Source organism: Phalacrocorax aristotelis, chromosome 13 (genome assembly GCF_949628215.1).
Source record: "Phalacrocorax aristotelis chromosome 13, bGulAri2.1, whole genome shotgun sequence".
In the NCBI taxonomy this organism is placed as follows: Eukaryota; Metazoa; Chordata; class Aves; order Suliformes; family Phalacrocoracidae; genus Phalacrocorax; species Phalacrocorax aristotelis.
In genome coordinates, this window is record NC_134288.1 from 11149137 (window position 1) to 11173438 (window position 24302).

Sequence of the window (24302 nt, forward strand, 5' to 3'; positions counted from 1 at the left end):
AGTGATACCCGTGTTCCTACATCCCCCCCAAGACGTGGTGGCAGAGACAGGCCAGGACGTTGCCATTACCTGCACCGCCCAAGGAGATCCACGGCCCACCATAACCTGGGTGAAAGTAAGAGATGATGCCATGTACTCAACAGACACTGGGAAGCAGGATGGCTTAAACACCTCTCCCAGGTTAACTAGCTAAATCAGTTTGTGCAATACACATGGAAGAATTGGGTTTGATGAAAATTTAAGGACCAACATTTCCACTGATTTGGGGTTTTTAATGGTCTAAAAGAATGTTGATCTTTCTCAGGCTCGAAGCCTTGCAATGCACATTCCTGTTTTCTCTTGTTCTTCTTTCTAAACAAGTAACTTGAAGCCAGTGACCTTCCAGGATGTTAGAAACGCTTGATTGACTATTCCTGGAAAAAACTGAAAATTGATTTTTTCCTAAGTAGTTTGTCCTTATTTCCAGGATCCCCACTGGTGGAACTGGGTGATACTGGTTGGCTCCAGCTTTGATGGGGAAAAGCCACGATCCCTCAAAATCACGCTGCAGCCTGGCTGCTCTTTTCAAGAATTCATTAGATGAAGCTCTTCAGACTTTTTCCTGCTGTGCCGTAGTACAAAACCTGTGACCTTCACTGACACCTGCCCTACCTTTGAGCATAGTCAGGCACAGAACAAATTAGAAGGGAAAATGCTTGAGCCTTAGGTACCCTACAGAGGTCTTGTGAGAGGTGACTGTGCAGCTTGCCTTGGGCTCCAGCCAACAGTAGGAACAGAAGAGCCTGGGAGTGCAGCACAGTAAGCATTAGGCTGGGGTAGGGTAACAGAAAGGTGTTAAGAAATAGGAGAATAAAAAAGTAAAACTTGAAGCCACCACCTATGGTGAGGGGTGGGGTTTGAGTGAGCTGCTGCTCACAGCACTTTGATCAGCAGCACTGCCCACAGCCAGCAAAAAGGTGGTATCTGTAGGTCAAGGCCAGCAAAAATCCATCAGTTTCAGGTTGTCCCAAAACTGAAGACTTTTAGGCTTGTTTACGTGCCATGAAACTTCTGTGACACCATCAGGGCACAGCACTAGCTCCAGCCAGCCTGTCTGTAAGAAGTGCAGAGAAATGCATGGGGTGTCTGTGCCTTGCAGTGAGTGCCTGGAGGTGGCCCAGGATGAAGGAGCTGAGCAAGGCCTTCTTCGCAGGGGGTCCAGGCAGGAGCAGATGTCCTTGGATGGCTTTCTGGTTTCTTTGGAAGAGCAATGCTAACATCTGCTGGCCACATTCGTTCATTGCACCCATCTGTGGGTTTGGTGAATAGGCTGAAGGCTGGGCTGATGGAAAGCTTTCCATACCCTTACATGTTTTCTGTTTTTTGTGGGGCAATAGGAGGGTATCCAGATCACAGAGAGTGGCAAATTCCACATAAGCCAAGATGGGACCCTTTCCATTCAAGACCTCGGCGTGGCTGACCAGGGCAGATACGAGTGCATAGCAAGAAACCCTTTTGGCTTCACCTCCAGCGCTATGCAGCTCACCATCACCGGTAGGGTATCTCCTGTGCTCCTCTGCAGTCTTCTCGTACTCTCGTGTAAGGAGGGACTGTGCTGTGTTGACATCTATGCTTTGAACAGATAACTCTCTTATTTCTTTAGCTTCTTTGCAGACAGGCCCCTCGCAGGCATGATTGGAGTTGCTCAGTTGTGAAAACCCTTGCACCTCCCTGCTGCTCCTCGCTGTTTTCTCAGCTGAGCTGCAATTGCTCCCTGCAAAGCCAAAGGTGTTGTCTTAAACCGCCTCCTGCAAGCCGAGCTGTCGGCGCGTGTGTGGTTACTGCCTCTGCTGGGAGGGAGAAACTTATTAAAATGTGCCAACACGCTCACGAGTCATCGTCTGACTGTAACCCTGCACGCCAGGGGAGGGAGAAGGAGAACAACGTTGTCGCTGCAAATACAGAGTTTTAAGTGTTTGCCCAGTCCCTTGGGGAGGGGAAATAAGTAGCTTGTTTTCAAGCTACTGCTCCATGAATTAGGGAAGCTGTAATGAATAAAGAGGAGTAGCACTCCTCTGCTAGTCAAACCAGAGGTCAGGAGTGGAAATTGTACTTCTCAGAGGCTAAGGAGGAACTGGGAAGGGGAAAAAAAATCAAAGGCAAGCAATAAGGTTAAAAATAAAAGTAGAGGTCTGTTCCTCAAGCACACAGGAATAACCAGCATGAATAGTGAGTAGCTTATTAGGTGAAGTTAGTATCATTTCTATACAGGGATTGTGTGCAAGGAAGGACCTGAGAATAATCTGAAATTTCTTTGTTGTTTGAAATCATTTGTAAGATAATTTTGGTGATTTATTCTTGATTGGTACCTCATTTACCAGCTGGCTGTTGCATACGCCAGTAGCTGAATGGGAACTTGTTTGTTCAGCTGTGACAAAGGCCCTGGCTTAAAAACTGCATTCTGTTGTAATTTTTAAGAATTCATATGTTTACTTCTGAAGGTATTCAATCAACAGCTTTCTTTTTTGTTTTAGAACAATGTATCTGATGTGTTAATGCTAAATTTGAACTGAATTAGAAGTGTTCTACAAATGGAAAATTAATGTATGAGCAAGACATTCAAACAAATTTCATGAATTTTAGAAGTTTCCTTTGTGGGAAGTAAATACATTCTTTTGTGTTAACTTGCTGTGGTTTTTTACATTTTCTTTTTCCAGTTTAACCACCAACCGAAACAGGCTTTTATTTGCAAAACTGTACAGGAGCAAACTCTGAACATGAGTTCCACAGCCATGTCCTGAAAAAGTCCCCTTCTTTTTCAGGCAGTTCATTTCTTCTTCAGAATACCTGTTTTTAAAGAAGACTTTCATGGTGTTTATGTTGCAAATGGAAATGGAGTTCGACCTGCAGTGGAGTTACTATGGGGCTTGTACTGATACACAGATTTTCTTAAGCTTGGAAGACAAATTAATATCAAAGTAAATAAATAATTTTTATGTTCTTTCTTTCTGCTTTGGAAAGCCACGGATGTCGGTCGGAGCGGTGACACGTTTGTAGCCACGTCGCTACGGGAAGCCATCAGCAGTGTGGACCACGCCATCAATTCAACACGCACCGAGCTGTTTAGCAAGTAAGTGGGTGAAGTGCCATGGACTGAGACGTGAAGCAGAAAAGAGCTAAAAGAGGCACTGAATGAAGCTTTCTCAAATCTCATTTTATTGCTGACAATCTGCAAATGAAAGCTACAGTATTGTTTCGTGTTTTGGAGGTTGAAGCTGCGCTACTAGATGTAAGGATGCGATAGAGCTTCATAACAGGCATTTGGGATTCTGGAAAAATCTGATACATGAATATCACCTCTTGTGTCACTTACATCTGCAACAGGCGCTTTGTGAGCTGGAGCTGGCTCCAGGGACAGTGCATAGAAAAGAAAAAAATCAGCATAGTAATTTTATAAATGCAACTGACTTTGTGTAGTGTGAACAGAAATAATAATTCTAAGGATTTCCTCAATGAAAAATTACTTCCTGAGTGAATGGTAATTCCCTGCCCTTCCACCCCAATATATGTTTTTATTGAAAAGATAGATAGCTTGTATTAAGCCCAAAATCTCTGGGTTTCAGTTGTTGAAACATGAAAAAAATTCACTATAGCAGGAAAAAACAGGGATGCTGAGGAAATTAAATACGTATATTTTCCTGGGGAAAAATATCCTTTCTTTAATCATCTGCAATATGCAGGCAAGCCACATCATTCTTATACCCTAGTTTTTGGGGGTCAAGCACCGGACCAGACTTAGAGCCTGACTCCTGCTGCCTGCAGAGTCTCATTGCTCTGAACAGAGTCTATTTATTTTTTAATGTTCCTGTATCACTTCTAATTCCTTGAAACAGACGCCCCAAGACACCCAATGACTTGCTGGCTCTCTTCCGTTACCCTCGGGACCCCTACACCCTTGAAACAGCCAGGGCAGGTGAGATATTTGAAAGGACCTTGCAGCTGATTCAGGAACATGTGCAACAAGGTCTAATCGTGGATATGAATGTCACAGGTAGGAGAGATTTTATTTCCCTTCTTAACTTCATGCATATGGTTAAATTAAAACAATAATGTGTGGTCATCCAGAAAGTTTAAAAAGTGCAAATTTGGGTATGTCAATAAATGTGTTGCCTGGGTTGCAATGCTTCCTTACATCCCATGGTTTTCGTAACAGCCAAAGGGCTGCTCTTGCGGTTACCATACCAACCCCATACTCAGGAAAGTGGTTCGATTACCCATTTTGCTAAAGATTTCTTGACTGGCTATGAAAGCCCTAATTTTCAGAAGTATTTAGCCATCCAACTCACAAAGGGGTACCTTTGTGGATCTGAGTTTCAGTCCCTCAGCAGCATGGTCAGAGATGTTTCCTGTCCTCCAAGTGGCAATGAGAAAAATACTGGAAGCTCTGAAGTTTTTGGGTGCTGTAACGAGGAAGGTGGATATCACTCCTCTGTCTCTCTACTACTTTGACCTCTTAGCTACAAACTCAGATGGGTTCCAACCACTCAGGTTCCTGTTATTGAGGCAGGATAGCAATCAACAAAGCAATGCAACACCAAAAATACCTAGTGAGATCCAAGCATCCACCAGCTGGACTCCAAAACTTGCTAGCTGGGACTTCCTTTATATACAACAGAAATTCCCATACACTGCATGTTTCTACCTATACATGTGAGTCAGCATGTAGCAGGCATGTACATTTGGGGCCCGTAAATATTTTTGTCTGACTGGATGTATTCCACGCTGCGAGGAGTCTCTCTCCAGGCTGCAGGTCTCGTCTGGGCTGGTCGGACTGCCAGCCTCTCCTCCTCGTTGCCCTGTCAGCATCCGCACAGCATTATTCAGAGCTTTTGCATGGCGTAGCGCCCTGGCAGTCACCCACAGCTTCCCTGCTGCTTGTCACGTAGGGTTTGGATGGCCAGTGATGCTCAAGGTTGCAGTAATAACCCAGAGAGATGTAAAATAAACCCAGGATGGAGGCCAAGACCACCTTCACAGTTTGGTCTGCCAGTCACAGCATTTACTGCTTTCTACCTCTGCACAGCTTATACTAAACTCTTTTCCCCTTCTTTTCTTCTCTGTGGGCCTGGTATGGTGCCATGCTTCATTTAACCTTCCATAAATTACATAGCAACACCACGAGAGGTGAGACCTGTGAGAGACCTGGCCTTCCCATACCCACCATGACAATCCCAGCAGCAGGTTTCACACAGAGCCTTTACACAGGATGGTAGGAACTGGATTGCTACAGCAGCTGTGGTCCGACCTGCTGCTTTGTCTTTACCTTTGCAGGCTACCGGTACAATGACTTGGTGTCCCCTCACTACCTGAACATGATTGCCAACCTGTCGGGCTGCTCTGCCCACCGCCGCACGCCAAACTGCTCGGATATCTGCTTCCACAAGAAGTACAGGACCCACGATGGGTCTTGCAACAACCTGCAGCACCCGATGTGGGGTGCATCTCTCACAGCCTTCCAGAGGCTCCTCAAACCTGCCTACCAGAACGGATTTAACCTCCCCCGGGGGTTTTCTTTGGCAGAAGATGCCAGGGACCTGCCCCTTCCTCTACCGCGCCTCGTCTCCACTGCCATGGTTGGGACTGAGACCATCACCCCTGATGATCAGTTCACACACATGCTCATGCAGTGGGGGCAGTTTCTGGACCATGACATGGACCAGACGGTGGCAGCCATTAGCATGTCCCGCTTCTCAGATGGAGCACCCTGCAGTGAGGTGTGCAGCAACGACCCACCTTGCTTCTCTGTCATGGTCCCTGCCAATGACCCCCGCGTGAGGAACGGGCGCTGCATGTTCTTCGTCCGCTCAAGCCCCGTGTGCGGCAGCGGCATGACTTCCTTGCTGATGAACTCTGTCTATGCCAGGGAGCAGATCAACCACTTGACATCTTACATCGATGCCTCCAATGTTTATGGCAGCACAGAGCAGGAATCACGGGAGCTGCGGGATCTGAGCAGCCAAAATGGGCTGCTGAAGCAAGGACAAATTGTGCCCAGCTCGGGGAAACGTCTCCTTCCCTTTGCTGTAGGGCCACCCACTGAGTGTATGAGAGATGAGAATGAGAGCCCCGTGCCGTGCTTCCTGGCAGGAGACCACCGTGCCAATGAGCAGCTGGGTCTCACGGCCATGCACACGCTTTGGTTCAGGGAGCACAACCGCATTGCCATGGAGCTGTCGGCCCTCAATCCCCACTGGGATGGAGACCTCCTGTATCACGAAGCACGGAAGATTGTGGGTGCTCAGATGCAGCATATCACCTATGCCCAGTGGCTCCCCAAGGTCCTTGGGGATGCTGGGATGAAGATGCTGGGTGAGTACAAAGGCTACAACCCCAACATCAATGCAGGGATTCTCAATGCCTTTGCCACTGCTGCCTTCCGCTTTGGGCACACCTTGATCAATCCCATTCTGTACCGGCTGAACGAAACCTTCCAGCCCATCCGCCAAGGCCACATTCCCCTGCACAAGGCCTTCTTCTCCCCTTTCAGAATCACACAGGAGGGTGGGATCGACCCTCTCCTCCGCGGGCTGTTTGGAGTCCCTGGGAAAATGCGGGTCCCCTCCGAACTCCTCAACATGGAGCTGACTGAGAAGCTCTTCTCCATGGCACACTCTGTCTCACTGGACTTGGCTGCTATCAACATCCAGAGAGGGCGAGACCATGGTATCCCACCTTACAATGACTTCAGGGTCTTCTGCAACCTCTCATCTGCACAGGAGTTTGAGGACCTCAGAAATGAGATAAAGAACTTGGAGATCAGGGAAAAGCTCAGGAGGTACTGTAGCCTTGATGTGGAAGCATAAAAATCACTGGAGATCGATCAGTGAAAAGTTTCTGCTCCTCCCAGGACACCCGTCAAATAACCTTCCCAGATACTGCTACCCACAGATGTTAAGATAGGGTAATAGCTGTGGTTTAAGAACGGGGTAAGACAAATGAGGTCCCTCCAAGTGATCAGTCTGTTTCTGAGTGGAATGTCATCAGGCGCTGCTGTGGTGTAGTTTGGGAGCAGATTGAGCCTTGGAGCTGTTTTCCAGTGAGACTAAACTGCATCCTGTCTGCACTGGCCGCCACTTTCCAAGGCAGGCCTTTATCCTATTGTGTTTTAGATAAGACCATTATAAATATTGTCCAGATGAGTTCCTTGCATACAAATTCCTATGATGGGATCATATTTATATTATCTTCACTCTTTGATAGTCTTTTAACTTTTTTTTTTTTTAATATCCGTTATCCTGCAGTTTATATGGAACTACCAAAAATATTGACCTGTTTCCAGCACTGATGGTGGAGGATCTTGTCCCTGGTACCAGAGTTGGACCAACGCTGATGTGCCTGTTAACAACGCAGTTCAGAAGGCTGAGGGATGGAGACAGGTATTATCATGGGAGCCAACCCAAAGCCTTTGGTATTCTGTTTGGGAGGATTTGCTCCCTACAGGGAGGTACAGAACATGTAATTTTTTATTTTCTTGTCTTACGATACGAGAAGGAGTCTCCTCTGTCCAGTGCACTTGCAAAAGGACTTGCCACAGTTACTTTCAATGTGTCCTTTCCTGATTTAATTTAATTCTCATTTCACTACAGGACACTGGGCATCATTGACCATGTGCCCAGTATCTCCTGAAAATGCTAGAAAATGTCTGCAGGAGCTTCCTTCTAACTCCTATTTGCTGCTCGTGTGAATGAGACACGTCTTTGCTTGGTGATGCACTTAGGGCAGGAGCATTGTTCACCCCTGTCCCAACCTGCTACAGCAGAGCTGTCTGAGCCTTGAGATTCCCCTGCAAGGGGCTGTACCTGCAGGTGGTGACAAGCTGCAGCTCCGGCCAGCAGCTCACTGGGGTTCATGGTGTCAGAAAAGGGCAGTCTGTGTTTGCAGCCACCTAACACCAGAATTAAAGCTCCTTTTGAGGGGTGTGGGTGCCACTACATAGATGTAGGGGAACTCTTTTCCCTCCCCCAGCCTCACTTCCCACCCTCTTCTACTCCTGAGTCATGCTGTGATTACAACCCACTGCAGATTTTGGTATGAGAATCCTGGAGTGTTCACGCCGGCGCAGCTGACTCAGATCAGACAGACATCCCTTGCTCGTGTCATCTGTGACAACAGCGACCACATCCAGCAGCTCCAGAGAGATGTCTTCCGGGTGGCGTCGTACCCTCAGGGCATGGTCGGCTGTGAAGAGATTCCCGCGGTGGACCTCCGCTTGTGGCAGGACTGTTGTGAGGGTAAGGAAGGAGGCTGCTCCAGCACTGACTGATGTGGGGACGGCTCTGGGTGGCACATGTCACGTGCCGTCATCTTATCTGAAATGCCAGGAGCTGGTTTCATGCTACACCATGAGAACTGTGTGTCAGCAAATGGATGCAAAGAGGGGAATAGAATAGAATAGAATAGAATAGAATAGAATAGAATAGAATACAATACAATACAATACAATACAATACAATACAATACAATACAATACAACAGAATACAACAGAATACAACAGAACAGAAAGGATAGAATATTTCAGTTGGAAGGGACCTACAATGATCTAGTCCAACAGCCTGACCGCTTCAGAGCTGACCAAAAGTTAAAGCAAATTAAGGGCATTTTCCAAATGCTGCTTAGACACTGACAGGCTTTGGGCATCGACCGCCTCTCTAGGAAGCCTGTTAGCTTCATTGAATCTGGCCTCAGGTCCCCCTTGCTGAGGGGTTCTGACTCTGGCAGCAGCCAATATCTCATGCTGGGGGAGAGACTGAAACAGGACGTAGGCATGGTGATCCCCACCACGTATCACTTTGCAGATTCATTTGGGAGTCTGTAAAACTCTACCATTAAGCCACAGATCCTGCCATGGTCTCTTTGCACTATATTCTGGGTACAGATATACAGCTGAGCCGTGGGAATCCATGTATGATGCATGGCCTGTTCCACACCTTTGTTGCCTCCTCGCCTTCGGCATAAGAGATATGTCAAGGGTAGATGGTGAAGGAGGGCAGCGCTACCTTGTGCTGCCTGCAATCCACATGGTTCTGCTTTAAGCAGGAGTGCTTACTGCAGACTTTCCCTTCCTTCCCAGACTGCCAGACACGCGGGCAATTCAGGGCTCTTTCTCAACGGTTCCGAAGCAAGAGGTCTCCTGGCTTCAGCTACCCAGAAGAAAATCCTGCCAAGCACAAGCCTTCCTTCCACAGGTGTAGTATCACCACTTCTTTTACTTCCATTTTATGAAGCATAAGAAAAGTTTTTAATAACTCAGTCCATTCAGGCCTTTGAAATTGGCATTCTACAGAGGTCTGGAGGTCAGAGGTGTTTCAGTAGATAGATGCTGAGCTCAAAGTCCTCCAACGCTTTAGTGCAGAGCCCGACTCTTGTATTTAAATATCTGGGCTGAGCGGCTGTTTGGTTGGCATCTCTTGGTGGGTGAATCTGGGATTTGGGCCCTTCTGTTTGGTACTTACTTGGAGGCTGATGTTGGAGAAGGCAGAATGATTCTCATCCAGGAAACTGGTGTTTGCATAATCCCTTTCACTTTTTATCCCTGACCCCAGAAATGAGGTGCCTTCTCCAAGCCCTTCCTCCAGAGAGAATCTCGAGTCCCTTGTGGCTGAATTGGAGAAGAGAGTTTCTTCCCTACGGAAACAGGTAAAACTTTGTGCCCCAATCTTTGTCTTCCATGGAGTCACCCCAGGAGCAGGATTTAGCTGTTTGCTACAGGCAGCCTCTGCAACTTCTGTGTCCTCCAGAGCCAAAAGCAACCATCCGATCACAGGGAACTAGCAGCAGGTAGAGAAGAGGTAGAGTAGGGAGAGAAGAGCTCTGAAACTGAGCTCTGTGAGCTCAGACCTCTACAGCTGGAGGGTAAAATATAAGTTTGATCCTCAGTGAAGGTAACTTGAGCTGGCACTTTCTTCTTTTGTTTTTGGGACAGGTTAAAGATTGTCTGTGCAATTGTGCAAACTCCTCTTAAAGCTGCTGTTTTCTCATCCCCACAAGGTGAATTCACTAGGGAGCCAGCTGAGGTGGCACCACAGGAACACCAGCACGCATGGACAGGGGAAGAAGACTGGAGACAAATGGAGGAAAAGATGACCATTTTGACTGTTCATATAAGGTCAGTGTGTTTGTTTTGGGCAGGGGTCCAAGAAGTGGATCAATGTGGTGCTGCTGAGCGTGTGGTGGGACACCTGAGCAGTCTTCACGTACAGAAGAGACTGTTGTAGAAAGGAATGGAGCAGTCTGGTGATGAATGGGACAACAGGTAATAGGCTTAAATGCAGCAGGTTAGACACTAATTTCTACCAGTAATGATTAGTGACTCACTGGAATGGGTTGTCTGGGGACGTTGTGGCATATCCATTCCTGGAGGTCTTTTAAGAACTGGTTTGGCAAAGATGGGGAAAGACATAAGTATAGGATGGACTAGGGGGACTGGGTGAGGTGTCTCAGGCCTATTCTCCTGGGATGCTGGGTAGGTTTCTTGTAGCAACACTTAATATCCCAACGCCAAATCCAACAGCCTCCAAAGGACCTTTGTGGGGAGAGATATCACAAAGCTCAGTGGTGGAGTAGATGGACTGGTGCCTCCTCAGGGTAACAAGGACATCTGGGCAGATGGAGCAATCCATCATTTGCTTACATATTGGCAGAGATTTCCCCCTCAACATCTGAGTCATTGTGCACCTCTCTTCTGAAGGCACCAGTCCTCTGTTTTCTCAGCTCGAGCCAAGCAAGTGAGGCTGTTCATGTGCATGGGTAAAGTCACTGTCAGCACCTGCCAGCCTGGGGTCTTCTGCTGCTGCTCATCTGTGGCAGGGTGCTGGCAAGGCCTCTGGTCCCCTGCGTTCAGGGGCACAGAGAGCACAGACTGACCTATCTGAGCCCGCTTTCCATGGAGATCCCTGCAGCTTTGAAAGAGAGGATGAACAACTTGCTGGCACCTGCCAGTCTGGAGGAGGTGTTTAATGGTTTTTACATGTTGCAAATGATTACTCCAGGGACAGGAGCAGAAGAGTTATGCTGAAGTATTGTTCTGCCAGACAGTCTGTACTAGAAGGAGCACCCTCTGGAAGTCAGATTACAGGAGAGGGCAAGCAAAGGCTGGTCTGTACTGATAATCTCAGCAGAAAGCAGAAGGGGAAGCCTATAGACTGGTGACACTGTTTTCCAGTCTGATTTTGTGTGTGAGTCCTTGTAGATTTTTCCAGCTGAACTGGCGTTCCCTGTAGAAATTTGATATAAGTTGCAGTGTGACACAAGTTGGCTTTTCCTTGCCGTCCTTTGCAGATCCTTGAAGAGCACTCTAGGGTTTACAGAGTCCTTGAAAAGTACTTCTGTGGTTTTAAAGGGCTGTTGCTGTTTCTGTGCTGCAGTCATGCATGCCCCAGACCTGCCAGCCACCGTACAAACAGCGCTGTCTGCCTCCCATAGCATTTTTCTGCTTTCCTGTGCCATTTCAGGTGCCCTGTGCCCTGCACTCCTGCTCTCCACCAGCCAGTCCAACCCACTCCTACAGGGCTCAGAAACAGCAGCCACGAGACCCCACGATGCTCTGCCTCCTCTCACACCTCCTGAACCACTCCCTGTCCCAGGACGACTGTACTTCTGCCTGTATTGAACCCTCTGCACTGACTGTCTATGAGCCCCTCAACCATTTGCCTCTGGGGATGAGCTTTGCCCTCTTTGATGGTGACAGACCAGCAGTCTGCCGAGATGCCACTTTCTTCCTTGATCCCCAGGAAATGGAGAATATTGAAGCTGCTTTAGTGCCACTGTTCTGCTCTTCTCTTCCACGTGATGCTGTTGTCATCTACCACCCCTTGTCTGAAATGTCCCATGGGCACCCAACCAAAACAATTCATTAAGAGGCAAAACCTTTCTCAAAAGTACTGTGGTGTCAGGAAGCTTCTGGAGAAATCTAAAAAAAAAAATTATTTAAATAAACATGAAACCCAAAACAAACTCCCAGCCATCTTCTCATGCCAACAGAAAGAGCAAGAGGAACCTCCGGGCCCTGGCAAACACCGTTTGGGCTGGGCTTGCGGTCCCTGCCAGCAGCAGGGAGGTGAACCCAAGGCCTGGGGAAGTCTCCCGGCTGTTTGGGTGCTCCAGGATGGGATGCCAGACACAGCACACCGCGGCTGCCCGCGATGCCAAGATCAGCTGCTGTACTTTGCCAGTCATTGGGTAACAAGTGGCACATCCTCTGTTACATGACCCAGCGAGTGGCCTACCGTTACATGCCCAGAGCTCAAAACCATATTCCTCAACTTGACCCGCATTCTCCAACTTTCTGCCCCTTTAGGGGATTAATTGGATTTATGCTTCTCTTCCTTTTTTTCTTTTTTCCCCAAAAGGCTCTTTGCTGGAAGATGTATTTTGAGTGTAAACATAACAGGACCTGGAACAGAACCGCAAATAATGAGATGTAATGGGTGCTCTCATTAATGGAGGGGAGCTGCTGGTTTCTGTCAATTTGTACGGGAGAACACAATGTGCAGTATTTGACACATGGGTGAATGCAAAGTGCTGTTTGTGTTTATTGCTCCCAGGTGCTCTGCAACTGAGTCAGGACTATGTAGCCAGCTCTGCTGAACAGGTCTTCTGGTTTTGTTGCTCTTTGGAGGTGCTTTTTAGTGGTGCTAGAACTAAAGTCCCTGTGTATCCACTATAGCCCTAAATCTGTGGACAGATCAGTTTTTAATACATCCTTGTAAGCTGGTCACAGGGACTAAAGGGAAAATACTTGATCCATTAGATATCTGTGCCTTCCTTATCTTTCCTGTGCCCTCCCACATTCCTCCCCACTGTGCAAGGATCAGAAATTTTTGTGAACTTGCTTGTTCTCTTCTTTTCCCCCTATTTTTTTTTTAGGTGTGTTATAGTACCAAAGGGATTCAAAGCAGCAGGGATGCTCCTGGAATTTAATAGGAAAATAAAAAAGATACTAGAAAAAGGCTGTGATTTATCAGCTGTTTCCTGGCGTGGGACTCTGAGCTGTGCATGTGTGTCTTGTGCAGACACAGGTTTGCAGTGATGAGTGTGTGTTATGCATGTCTGGTAAGTTCAGCTCAGAGGCAGTATTTAGCCCTCAGGGATGCTTGTCATTTTGAAGTACTCTTTCATTTAGGTGCAAATCAAGATCCAAAGCCTTGCATGTTGTAAATCAGCTGCACTTGTCTATTGCTTGTACCACTAGAGAATCTAATCTGGCAAAGGTCAATAAAGGTAAAACAGCCTCCAGTCTCCTGCAAACCACAAGTTTACCAAGTCCTCATTCAAAACAGTAAGGCATAAATGTTCGGTGCTTGATCTAATCGGATAAGATCTAAATGCATAACGAAGCAGCCTGATTTCCTCCTGATGGAGCGTGATGTGAGAAGCAGACTTGTCATAAGTGCTGCAGAAGGACAGCGGAGGGGATGTCCCTTCCCCACGTGTTGCAAACCCTTCTGCAGTCCAGCCTCTGTTCCCTTCCCCATGCTGAAGTGGGAAAAACAGAGAACGTCCCTGCATGCCACCACGAGCGAGGCTACCTGCTGGGCAGGCAGGGGAAGATCTGGGGGGAATTACCCATATATTCAGGTGCTACTTTGGGAAGCAGGGAGCAGAATATTTTATTAAAGACTGCCTTTTATTCTAGTTCTTATCTGTGCAGCAATGCGTAGAGCACACTCACGGATCGCTGCATAATCCTGCCCTCTGCCCTGGGTTTCTCTGCCTGGGAGAGGGTGGTGAAAGAACTGACCCCCAAACCCAGATATCGAAATCCTGCTTTTGCAGGTTGATTGAGTGTCATGGGACACCCAGGACACAGGACATGGCAAGCCTAGAGCTTGTTGACCCAGTCCAGTCAATGGGTCCAGTTTATTCTTCATGCACCATAGGCTGGCAGTGTGCAGCCTAGACCCCTACAATAAAGTTTCCTTTTCCTTTTTTTTTAAAACAGCTTCTTTCAAAAATCAACTGCACACCAAAAATGAGCTGCCCAAACCAATTAAAAGCAGAGGAAGTTTGAAATAATGGGCTCAAGGCCAGGAGCGGAGTTGCCAGGCACAAAACTCCCACTAATTAGATGGAACAGTTAAGTGACAAAACCCAGATGGGGGGGGTAGGGGTGTAGCTCAGATTTCTCACTGGAGCAGATATCTTCGGGCACCTTAACGTGCACATGCAAGATGCGAGGTGGCAACCTCCATCCTTGGGCTGATGTTTGTGGTTGCTGGGGTTTGTCAGGGGGGTTGTAGCATGTCTGCGTCTGAGTGTGACCAGGACTGTGAGGAGCGTGGGTGTGCTGACGGCCGCAGGAGCCGGGCGTTGTGTGCCTGGACTCAGCTCTCTGTGCCACGCAGGCGCCTGGGTCTGATCCAGACCCTGCACCAGACAAGGACCTCCTAATGCTGAGGGGGACCCATACCTGCCAGAGGCTGAGCAAGCACCGGATCCTGGTGGATCTGGGACGTGGATTCCCTAGAGATCCACTGCAATGGGGAATTAATGGGAGAAGGTGAATACTTTAGTGGGGTGACCCTGGGAGGTCATTGCAGACCAAAAGGAAAAGGATCTTGTGTTATAAACCTCACAATATCCACCCAGCAAATACCCAAACCACTTCAGATCTCTTCTAAGGCTATTTGCTTAATTCTGTTTTAACTCACACATTTGTGGATGCGATTATTTTCCTATGAAAAAAAAGAAAACAAAATCCCTCCCACACAAGTGAGATCAAGACTATTAACTGGAGTCAGCCACTTGTCACAAGAGCTGCTTGAAGAACACAGAGCTGTGTTTACCGGTGCTCTAGTAACAAGCAGAAGAGCGCACTTTAAAATAATAATTAAAAAAAATAAAAAGCCATTCTCCTTCTTCGAGAGCGGCAAGCCCAGCTCCAGCTGTGCCTGTCTCCCAGATGTGCCCGCGGGTCTGAGCGTGGGACTCCCGCCTGCAGACTCATCCCACCTGCAGACTCGTCCCACCAGATGAACCAGTTTCACTTTCAGAAATAGGAAGTTCACCGGGAAGGGCCGGGGAGAGCCCAGACGTGCGTGAGGGACGCGGGATGGCAGCATGAGCCGCCCGACCGGCGGCGCGAACCCAGCATCGCCCCTTCCTCTGGCCTCAAGAAGCGCGGTGGCATAGACCACCGCACCCTCTGCATCCGCCGGGGATGGAGCAGTTCGTCCGGAAGCGTTTGACCTTCCTGACATCCTTCTGGAACAAGCTCCGTCCCCGCTCCATGCCGGAGAGCTGCTCACTGGGGTATCTTGGTTCCGATTCTGTTTCGCTGCACTCGGAGCAGAACTCCATTTCCTTCATCCCCAAGTCCTCTCTCTTTATCGCTTTATACGCTTTCACAGCCCGGAGCGCGGAGGAACTGAGCGTAAGTGCAGGGGACAAACTGCGTGTCCTCAGAGAAGAAGGAGAGTATGTCTTAGCCCGGCGCCTGCTGGGGGAGCCGGCCATGGGGTACGTTCCTGCTGCATACGTGGCCAACCTCAGCCAGGGCACCTCCGCTCACCGGCCGTAAGTATCCCATGCTCTGGACCCCCAGGGCGGGTGGAGGCTGGACCAGGGTAGCATCTCCTTGCCCAGGGAAAGGCAGTGCTCGCATTCTGCTCCGGCAGGGAGCACGAGCTCCTTGCCCCCTGCTTTTGACACCAGCAGTGTTGGGATTGAGAGGGGACCTTCCCTCCCCTGAGCATCCCTGATGGGACGCTCCTGCAGCCCATAGTGGGGAGGAGGTACTCAGCACATCCTGGCTGGGGGATGCACTGGGGAGCAGAGATGCTGGTCCCCCTTCCCAGGCACATCACCCTCACGCAGGATGAAGTGGCTCCAGGCTGGGATGAGGTGCTGTGGTGTGCATGGGTGCAGCTACAGTGCTGAATAAATGGGCTCCTGCTTGTTCCAGTTCCTCCCCCTCTTGCCTTGCATTAAAGAGGAGGAGAGAGGAGCCGGAGACAATCTCCCCTTCCAAGATTCCTTCCTCCCATAAAGAGGGAGGGTAGAAGCTTGAGAACCTTCTGCCTGAGCCCTGACAGCTCCAAAAAGCCTGGGAGCACGGGGAGAAGCAGTTTGGGCTGGGACTTGCCAGGAAGCCTGGAGCCCTGTAGGGCCAAGCCATGCCACTGCTGCTGCTGTCCGGCTCCTGCTCATCCGGGGGAAAGGGCTCCCTCCTTGTCGCTGCCTCTCCCACCTGACATGGAGCTCTGGTTGATGTCTCAGCCCTGTCTCAGCTGGGGAAAGCCCAGGCTTATCATTGCATAAGGCAGCCTGGTCCCAACACGCCAGGCAAAGTGCCCTGAGAAACTGCTGCTCCCTCTGTGCCAGGCCCTGAGTCGTGCCGAGCAACAACGAGCGCACGGACGGGGCGGGTGTAACTGCCCTGCAGACACCTCTGGCACTCGCCCTGCGCTGCCTGGGAGCAGGGGTAAAGGGGGAGCCTGGGAAGGGGCCCCAAAGTGCAGGGGCAGCGATTGCGGCCAGAGGGATGGGAGAGACCCTCCCTTGCTCGCCTCCCTGCATGTGCTTTGGAGAAAGGCAAATCCAGCCTGGTTTGGACCACGCTGAGACCACACCAGCAAGGACCGCGGGGTCGGCTCGCTGCTTTAGTCCCATTGCACAGAACAGTTGGGCAGGCTACAGCTGAGTGTGTGTGTGTGTGTGTGTGTGCGCGCATAACCTGTGCGCAGCTCAAGCCCAGCCCCATCCCAAGGACGGAGGTGAGGGGGATGCCATGGTGTGGGATGGTGGCTGACAGCAAATGTGTGTGGCTTTGCAGCCAGAGCGAGCTGCAAGCGCACAGACTCTGTGGAGCCGCAGGTCGGAGCTGGGTGGTAATTTGTGCAGCTGTGTAACCCCCATCACATATAATTTTGGGCATGGCTTCTGAGACGCTGGTGATCCCAATTAATGACGAAACCTTTAGCTTCTCACATCCCAGCTGTATTAGCCTGGATGAAGCAGCCTCTTCCCATGCTCCTGTGTGTCCCACTGAGTCGGGACCCAGCCAGCCAACCTGCCTCGGCTGGAGATTTGGTGATGAACCTTGGCGCCAGTCGGGCACAGAAGAGGGGTTTGCGTGGTTCCTCTCTCCTTGCTTAGTGCTGCTGAGGTCCCCAGCCAGCACTGCCATGTCTGGAGTAGCAGAGGACAACTCCCAGAGATGTTTTCATTGATGTAATTCGCTCATGGACTCTGAGAGCTGGTTGTGTCCATGAGCTGCAGGTCAAGAAGTGCAAAGTGATCCTGTGCCTGTAGCTGTTGCTCGTGTGGCAGGACATGTGGGTGCAACCCCACCAGAGCATCTTCCACACAGCACGAGGTGGTTGGTGCTTTATTTACTGGAGGGTGTCAGCCCAGGTGCTCACCTCCCCACTGTGCTGAGCCAAGGGTTTAAAACTCCTGATTTTGGGATGGAGCTGAGACCTGGCCAGGTGGATACAGCGCTGACCAGACACTGCTGGAGGAAGTGGTTTGCAGTCAGCAAGTTGCAATTAAATGCAACAAGTGCCTGCAAAAGCAATGCAATGAAGCAGCCCTGACGCAGGTTGGCAATGGTGTGCGTGGCAGCCGTGTTTACAAGCTCTGAGCCGTGGGCTGGCTACTGTGCCACTCGCGTGGTGGCTGCCAGGGGTGAGCAAATGGTGGGAGGGAGCTGCTGCCCCTCCCTGGCTCAGAAGGAGCCCCTGGGGTGGATGCAGCCCCATCTGTGCACTATCTCCCTGCACACACTAACTCCTCTCCTCTGCCCCCGCAGCTGGTACTTCAGTAAGATCAGCCGAAATGAAGCCGAGCAGCTCCTCCTCTCGCCTCCCAACCAGCATGGCTCCTTCCTTGTCCGGGACAGTGAGAGCAGCAAGGGCGAGTACTCTCTCTCAGGTAATTTTGTGGCAATTATCCAGAGAAAATGAGCACAGGGAAAGGAACCAGGCTGTTGCTTAGGGGCAGCTCCTGGCTTGGTCAGCATGAGGTGAAAAACATGGAAATAGGTTTAAAGCGCTTTACAGCATCTTGTTAAAGTGAATTGCGTGCTTTCTAAAAGCATGCGGAAAGATAATAGATGCAGGTATGGATTGCTGAAATACTGTGGCAAAGGAAAGTACATTGCTTCTGTCTGGGGTATGAAAGCCATAAACAATTCACAGCAGCTTAATGATGGTTTTGTAGCACTAACTCCCAGGATTTCATTCCAGCAGCTTTTGTCATCTGAGGGTTGTCTAAAAATATGCCGCCACTCCAGGTCGCCAGGGCCTGGGCTGCTCCCACATACAGAAATCTGAATTCAGGGAGTTTCAGACCAGGCAGCACCGCTATGATCTGGTCTGATCCACATAAAAACAACCATGAGAAATTCATGGCAAACCCCACATCCCGCCCATCACCTCCCCGGCATGCGCTGTGCCTGCAGGAGGTCCCGCTGTCACTGGTTTATCCACCTCGAGCAGCCACGAATGCTGCCGCTCTCTGGGCAGTTCGTTTGCCTGGGGAATTATCCTGCTAATAAAGCATCACGTCTCCGGTCCTAACAAGCCCCCTCACCTGCGCCCAGGAGTCTTCTGAGCCAGGAAGTGGGAGCAAAGGGGGCGATGGGGAGTGGGGTGTAATACCCCAGAGGAGAGCTGGGTTGCTTTAGGGTGAACTAATAGATCAGGTGCCTGGAAAGGAGAGAGGGTGAGAGTCAGCAGGGAGGTGGGAAGGAGCCGGCGGTTGCACAAGCTGAGTTTTCCCCTGCCTGGGCTTCCCTGCAGTGCGCAACCACACGAAGGTCAGCCACTTCCGAATCTGCAAGACCCCTGGGGGCAGCCTCTACATACAGAAGGGGCATCCCTTCCCTGACATGGAGGAGCTCCTCACCTTCTACACCGAGCACTGGAAGGTCATCCAGAGCCCCTTGCTGCAGCCCTGCAGCCCCGCGGTGCGTACGCCAATGGCGCGGCTCGGCCAAAGGCCCAAAGATGCCCACGATGGAAAAAAAGGAAAGAGAAATTAGGGAAAAATAGAAATAATTAGTCTATCCATTTGGGATTTGACCTTTATTAAGCTAAATTTAAAATATACCATTAGGATAGCTGCCAGCATCACCTTTTATCAGCCATGTTAAGGTGGGGACATGGTGTTTGTATGTATTTTTGAGCAGCCAAAATGCACAGGCTTTTCTGAAATGTCTTCCCCACCACGTTGTTACAAATCCCTTCAGTACTGAATCTGGAAATACCTGCACTTCCAACTTTTTTCCTAGAGTATATTAAGACCACATTGCTTTTATATAGTTCTCACACCAATTAATGTGGCACTCGTAAATCAAATTAGACTATTAATCCCAAATTGCCGACTCATTTCCTGATCAGAATTCCATCCACCGATTATGACTTAGAAATAACATTTAAACGTGAATAATTCGAGAGTGAAATTGAAAGGTGTAAGATAAAAGAAATGCTTAATGAGCTGAAGTCTAAATCAGCCATAATAGGCAATAATATTCATTTACTGATTTTTATTTATTGGTGGAAATGGAGAAAAGCCAGCTTTGAGGTCTGATGAGGAGTGAATTATGACTTGAATTCCTGATATTTCATGTAGTCTCCAAAAATGTCCCCCCTTGCATATGTTGGCTCCCAGCAGAGGTAACGCAGAGGATGCCCTACATGCTTTGTGCCCCCAAAGAACATTTAGAAGTAAAAGCAATGCACAGGCTGCAACACCAGTGCAAAGCAGGTGGTGGAGCACCATGTCCGCTCACTCCTCTGTGGCCACCAGGCCTTGGTGGGCACCAAGAGTTGGTTCAGGCTCCACCAGCAGGTCCTGCCTGTCCAGCTGGTCCAAGCATGCAATGCCCGTTTCACAGACCCCCCCTGAGAGGGACAGCTGGGAGCGCCCACGCTGGGAGTTCACCCTGCGGAGGAAGCTGGGCGAGGGCTACTTTGGAGAAGTGTGGGAAGGACTGTGGAGGAACACAGTGCCAGTGGCCATCAAGATCATAAAAGGTAGGTGGAGGAGCGGATGTTAATGGTGGCCTACTGGGTCTCTCGTTCACTGCCACATCGTTCACTGCTTTTTGTTTCCTACTCCTCTTGGTCACTGTGTCTGTCTTATCAAGCAAACTGTGGTAGGACCTGGCAAGTAGCCACTGGACTACTTCTGTGTACCTACCTATGCTTGGGCTTCACCTTTATAAAATGGCTCTGTCCAGTGGGTTTGGGATGTCATGTTAAGCCAAGTCCAATGGGTTTGTGATAAGTCAAGTCCTGATGGTACTGTGATCCTGAAAATGGGATCCAAAGCCCCATGGAAAACATCTCTTAGGTGTGAGACACAGGGTGTGCAGACGTGAACTTTGAGAGCAGGGGTGGGCTGTGAGGAGGAAAACGATTCTTATCCCAGTTGGAGGTGCCGAGCTCCCAACATCCACATGAGAAAGTAGCTCACAACGGCTGTGTTGGCTTTCTCCCCCAGCTGACATGAAGGCAGAAGACTTCACCAAGGAGATTCAGAACCTGAAGCGCCTGAGGCATGAGAAGCTGATCCAGCTGCATGCTGTCTGCTCGCTGGATGAGCCCGTGTACATCATCACAGAGCTCATGCGGAAAGGCAACCTCCACAGCTACCTCAACAGTGAGTACTGGTGCCAGCACCATGGGGAGTGGGGTCCTGAGGCACTGCTGATCTGCAGATGCTTTCCATGCCCTGGAATGGCCCTACAAACCCAAGTGAGGACTCTAAGAGAGAGTGAGCCTGCTTTCCATCCTTCTTAGATGGGTGGTAATGCAGAACAATGCAAGGGCACTTGGTGGAGGTGGTCTTGAGTGACCCCAAGACCAAAAGACACAGTCTGTCATGATCCTTTTGGTGTCCGTGTGAGTTGCGCCCCTATCAGTCCCTGGGAGCCTGGCTGTGCTGGTATGGACCTTCATCCCTTCTTCTTCACCCACCAGCTCCCATCAGAGCTGCCAGCTCCCATCAGTGGACAGAAACGCCTCTGCTGTGTTTGGGCAACTCTGCCTTCATTAAGCATGAAATGGCCAAACCTCCCCCTGGGCCCGGCAGCATGGTTTTGTTCACCTGCAGAGCTGGTAACAAGCCATGGTCCACTCATCACTTGGCCATCAGTTTATTTTTCTTTGCCTTTCTTTTCCTGACCCAATAATCAGTCTTGAAGAGAAACAAGACAAACAGCTCCCACCAAGACCTGTTTTTCTACTGGATACACCCCCCTCCTCCCCCACACTGACCTCATTTTTGGTTGGGACTCCAGCAGCATTTGGTGCCAGAGGAGCTGGAGCTTGCAGGTAGGACAAGTTGAAAGGCTGGAGATTTGCATGGTAGAAGGTCACCTTTAGCTTTGAACAAGCCAGACATCTGTGTCTTCAATACAGTGCAGGGTGCTCTTCAGAGCTCACCCCAGTTCCATTCCCGACGAGCACATGGCTGTGCTGATCTTCCCAAGCAGCACAACCAGGACAGTTAGGCAAACCCTCCAATTCGAGGTTTTACACATTCTCCTGGCCCCACGTTGCCAGAATAGGGTCTCTTTCCAAACCAGAACACCCTAAATAGATGTTGCTAGATTGCACCCAACACTTGCATTGTCTGGGTTAACAGGTCCTGAAGGGAAGTCCCTGGGCACCTCCCACCTGCTCAACATCGCCTGCCAAGTGGCAGATGGGATGAGGTACCTGGAGGAGAAGCACATTGTCCACCGGGACCTGGCAGCCAGAAACATCCTGGTAGGAGAAGAACTCACCTGTAAAATCGCCGATTTTGGACTTGCCCGGCTTCTCAAGGTTGGTCAGTGGGATACTGTGGTCCCTCCCATCACCCCAAGCCACCAAACTGCCCCTTGCTGCAGCCATTCCCTGCCCGTTCCCTTTCCCAGCCCGCAGCATCAGCAAAGCCCCAAAAGCAGCAGCTGTGTTCATCACACCATCCCTCATGACTCGTCTCCCGTTGCCTTTCAGGATGACATTTATTCCACCAGCAGCAGCACCAAAATCCCAGTGAAGTGGACAGCCCCGGAGGCAGCCAACTATCGTACTTACTCCCTCAAGTCCGATGTCTGGTCCTACGGGATTCTGCTCTATGAAGTCTTCACATATGGACAGATCCCATATGAAGGTAGGGCTGCCAGCCCCCTCCAGCGCTGCTACGTCCACACGCCAGGCAGCTTGCCCATAGTCCCCAAAGCCAACATGTCATGAATTGCTATATTGCCCCTTCCACAAGGGCTGTGGCAGCAGCTCCTAGAGCATGAGCAATTTATTGTCCACTTTGGGGTTTGCTTAGAGGGATTTTCACTGCTTGCATAGTGGGTGCAGGAGCTGAGGGCAGGAAGGTGGTATGGGCTGGATGATCTCCTACAGCCTGTCCTCTACCAGCCTCATGGCAGAGAGGCATCATTTTACCGCAGTGCCAGCTGACATTTTGGCCCACTGCAGGTGTACCTTCAGGACACCCTTTGGGGACATTAGATTCAGGGGCATCTTCTTCTTTCTTGCAGGAATGACAAACCAAGAAACCGTACGGCAAATCACCAGGGGCTACCGCCTTCCCCGGCCCAGCTCCTGCCCTCCTGAGATCTACAGCATCATGCTGGAGTGCTGGAGCGGCAACACAGAGGAGCGTCCTACCTTCCTGGCCCTGCGAGAGAAGCTGGGCTTCATCTACAGACGGCTGCTCAGCTCCCTCTCCTGAGGGATCCCTTCCCACCACCCTTCCTGCACAAACCCCTCCAGGCCAGCTCTTGCCAAGACGCTCCTTCCTTATGGTTTTCCCTCTGACAGGGCTCCAAGGAAAGCACATCCCCCATCACAAAACAGCCCGTGGTCCCTCTCAGTCAGGATGCAGGGAGGTGGCCAAGGGAAAAGGCAACGAGTTGGGGAGAAGTCGTTGCCAGCGCTTGGCTGTGTAGCAGTCTGGAAAAGCCCCATGGTAGTGAAGGCATCACCCAGAGTTTACATCTTCATTCAGCCAGTAGGGTGGGAGGTCCCTGCCGCTCCCCACGCCAACGTGAAGGTTTGCAGTTTGTGTTCAGTTATGGCTCAGCTTGATTTTTCTTGTAGTGTGTGTCCAGTGTATTTAGCAATAAATATGCGTGCATCCATCCATGTGAGTCCTTCCAGGGCATTGCTGGACGCTTAGCCCCAGCCATGCTGCTCCTCTCCCTGCCCAGGAAGCAATGGTTTGCAACCAGTCCTGCTCTTGCAACCACAGATATAGCCATCTTTGTGTCTCTTTGGTCTCTGTTCATCCAGCTGTGCATTAAACCACGTGCCTCTGCCACCCTTTTCCCAGGCAGCAGCCCTGCTTGCCCCAAGGAGCCTGCACCGGCAGCTCCTGCCCAGGCTGCTCCATTCTGACTCCTCGTCTTGCTCACTGATGTGTGGTTATTCCAAGAAAAAATGTATGTCTGAGTTCAAATGTTTAATACCTGCTTAGCCCAGGTGCAGGCAGCACTCGGTAAAACACGGCTTCACTCTGTTTTGCTCTTCATCACACCCACAGTGCAAAGCTAAGCGGCGCTCCCACCACCCCCAGCCCCTTGCCGAGGCCCTCTCGCCAGTCCCAGGGTATGGCAATACAGGACGACCTTGAGCCTTTTGTCCCTTGCAAGCTGGGGGGAGCGTTTGCTCTGGGCGAGCACCTTTTGCACCCCCCCATGCATGCTGTCAAAGGCCAGGCTGTCCTTGGCAGCAATGGAAGGACTCATGGAAAAGCAGCACCAGGGGCAGTGCCAAGGCCCCAGGCTGGTGCAGGCAGCCACCCCAGGGCCAGCCCAACCGGGGCTGCTCAGCTCTGACATGCTCGGTGCCCCAAAACACTGATGCAGGGAGCACACGCCACGGGCGAAAGGCAGCTGCAGCTGCCCGGGTTTAGGTTTCCTTCTGACAAGCCCATTTTGCATGTTTGCAGGAGAAGGGATGACCAGTAGAACTGAAACAGCAGCAGGGTTGGAATATATAAAGTTAATAAAGTTTATGCAATACTCTCCCTGTGTGAGCAGCATCCATGCTGTGCAAAATAGCAGAAACGTGTCTGGCTGTTAATTGAGCAAGTCTCGGTGCATGAGGGGGCCTGGAAAGGGGGGGTGGGAATCTGGTTTAGGTGTGTGATAAATTCTGGTCTGGCCATGTTTCCTCTGAAGCTCGAGCAAGAGCGAGGCAGTTGCTGAGCCCGCAGGAGCTGCCGCCCTGCCCCGGGAAGGTGGCAGTTCTGGGTTAGACTGTTCACAGCTGGAAAAAGCAACAGGTTGGGTTTGCTGCAGCATGTGTCCATG

The 24302-nt window shown here is 50.2% G+C and overlaps 2 protein-coding genes across 2 annotated transcripts in view; both read left to right on the plus strand.

Moving 5' to 3' along the window:
- Nucleotides 1–12994, plus strand: part of PXDN (peroxidasin) — a 45923-nt gene extending 32929 nt beyond the window's left edge. The window contains exons 13-23 of the mRNA XM_075108541.1: nt 3–115; nt 1377–1533; nt 3001–3109; nt 3873–4030; nt 5311–6814; nt 7281–7415; nt 8062–8270; nt 9111–9225; nt 9583–9676; nt 10028–10145; nt 11491–12994. Coding sequence (XP_074964642.1) covers nt 3–115; nt 1377–1533; nt 3001–3109; nt 3873–4030; nt 5311–6814; nt 7281–7415; nt 8062–8270; nt 9111–9225; nt 9583–9676; nt 10028–10123 — 2690 coding nt within the window. The 3' untranslated portion in view covers nt 10124–10145; nt 11491–12994. The remainder of the gene's footprint in view (nt 1–2; nt 116–1376; nt 1534–3000; nt 3110–3872; nt 4031–5310; nt 6815–7280; nt 7416–8061; nt 8271–9110; nt 9226–9582; nt 9677–10027; nt 10146–11490) is intronic.
- A 2073-nt stretch (nt 12995–15067) lies between these two features.
- On the plus strand, nt 15068–23133 carry LOC142064023 (tyrosine-protein kinase Srms-like). Its single transcript, XM_075108542.1, has 8 exons — nt 15068–15553; nt 17790–17911; nt 18781–18947; nt 19878–20016; nt 20486–20644; nt 21632–21813; nt 21988–22144; nt 22527–23133. The coding sequence occupies exons 1-8, from the start codon at nt 15198–15200 to the stop codon at nt 22718–22720; spliced, it is 1476 nt and encodes a 491-aa protein (XP_074964643.1). The 5' UTR covers nt 15068–15197; the 3' UTR covers nt 22721–23133.
- Nucleotides 23134–24302: the final 1169 nt, after the last annotated feature.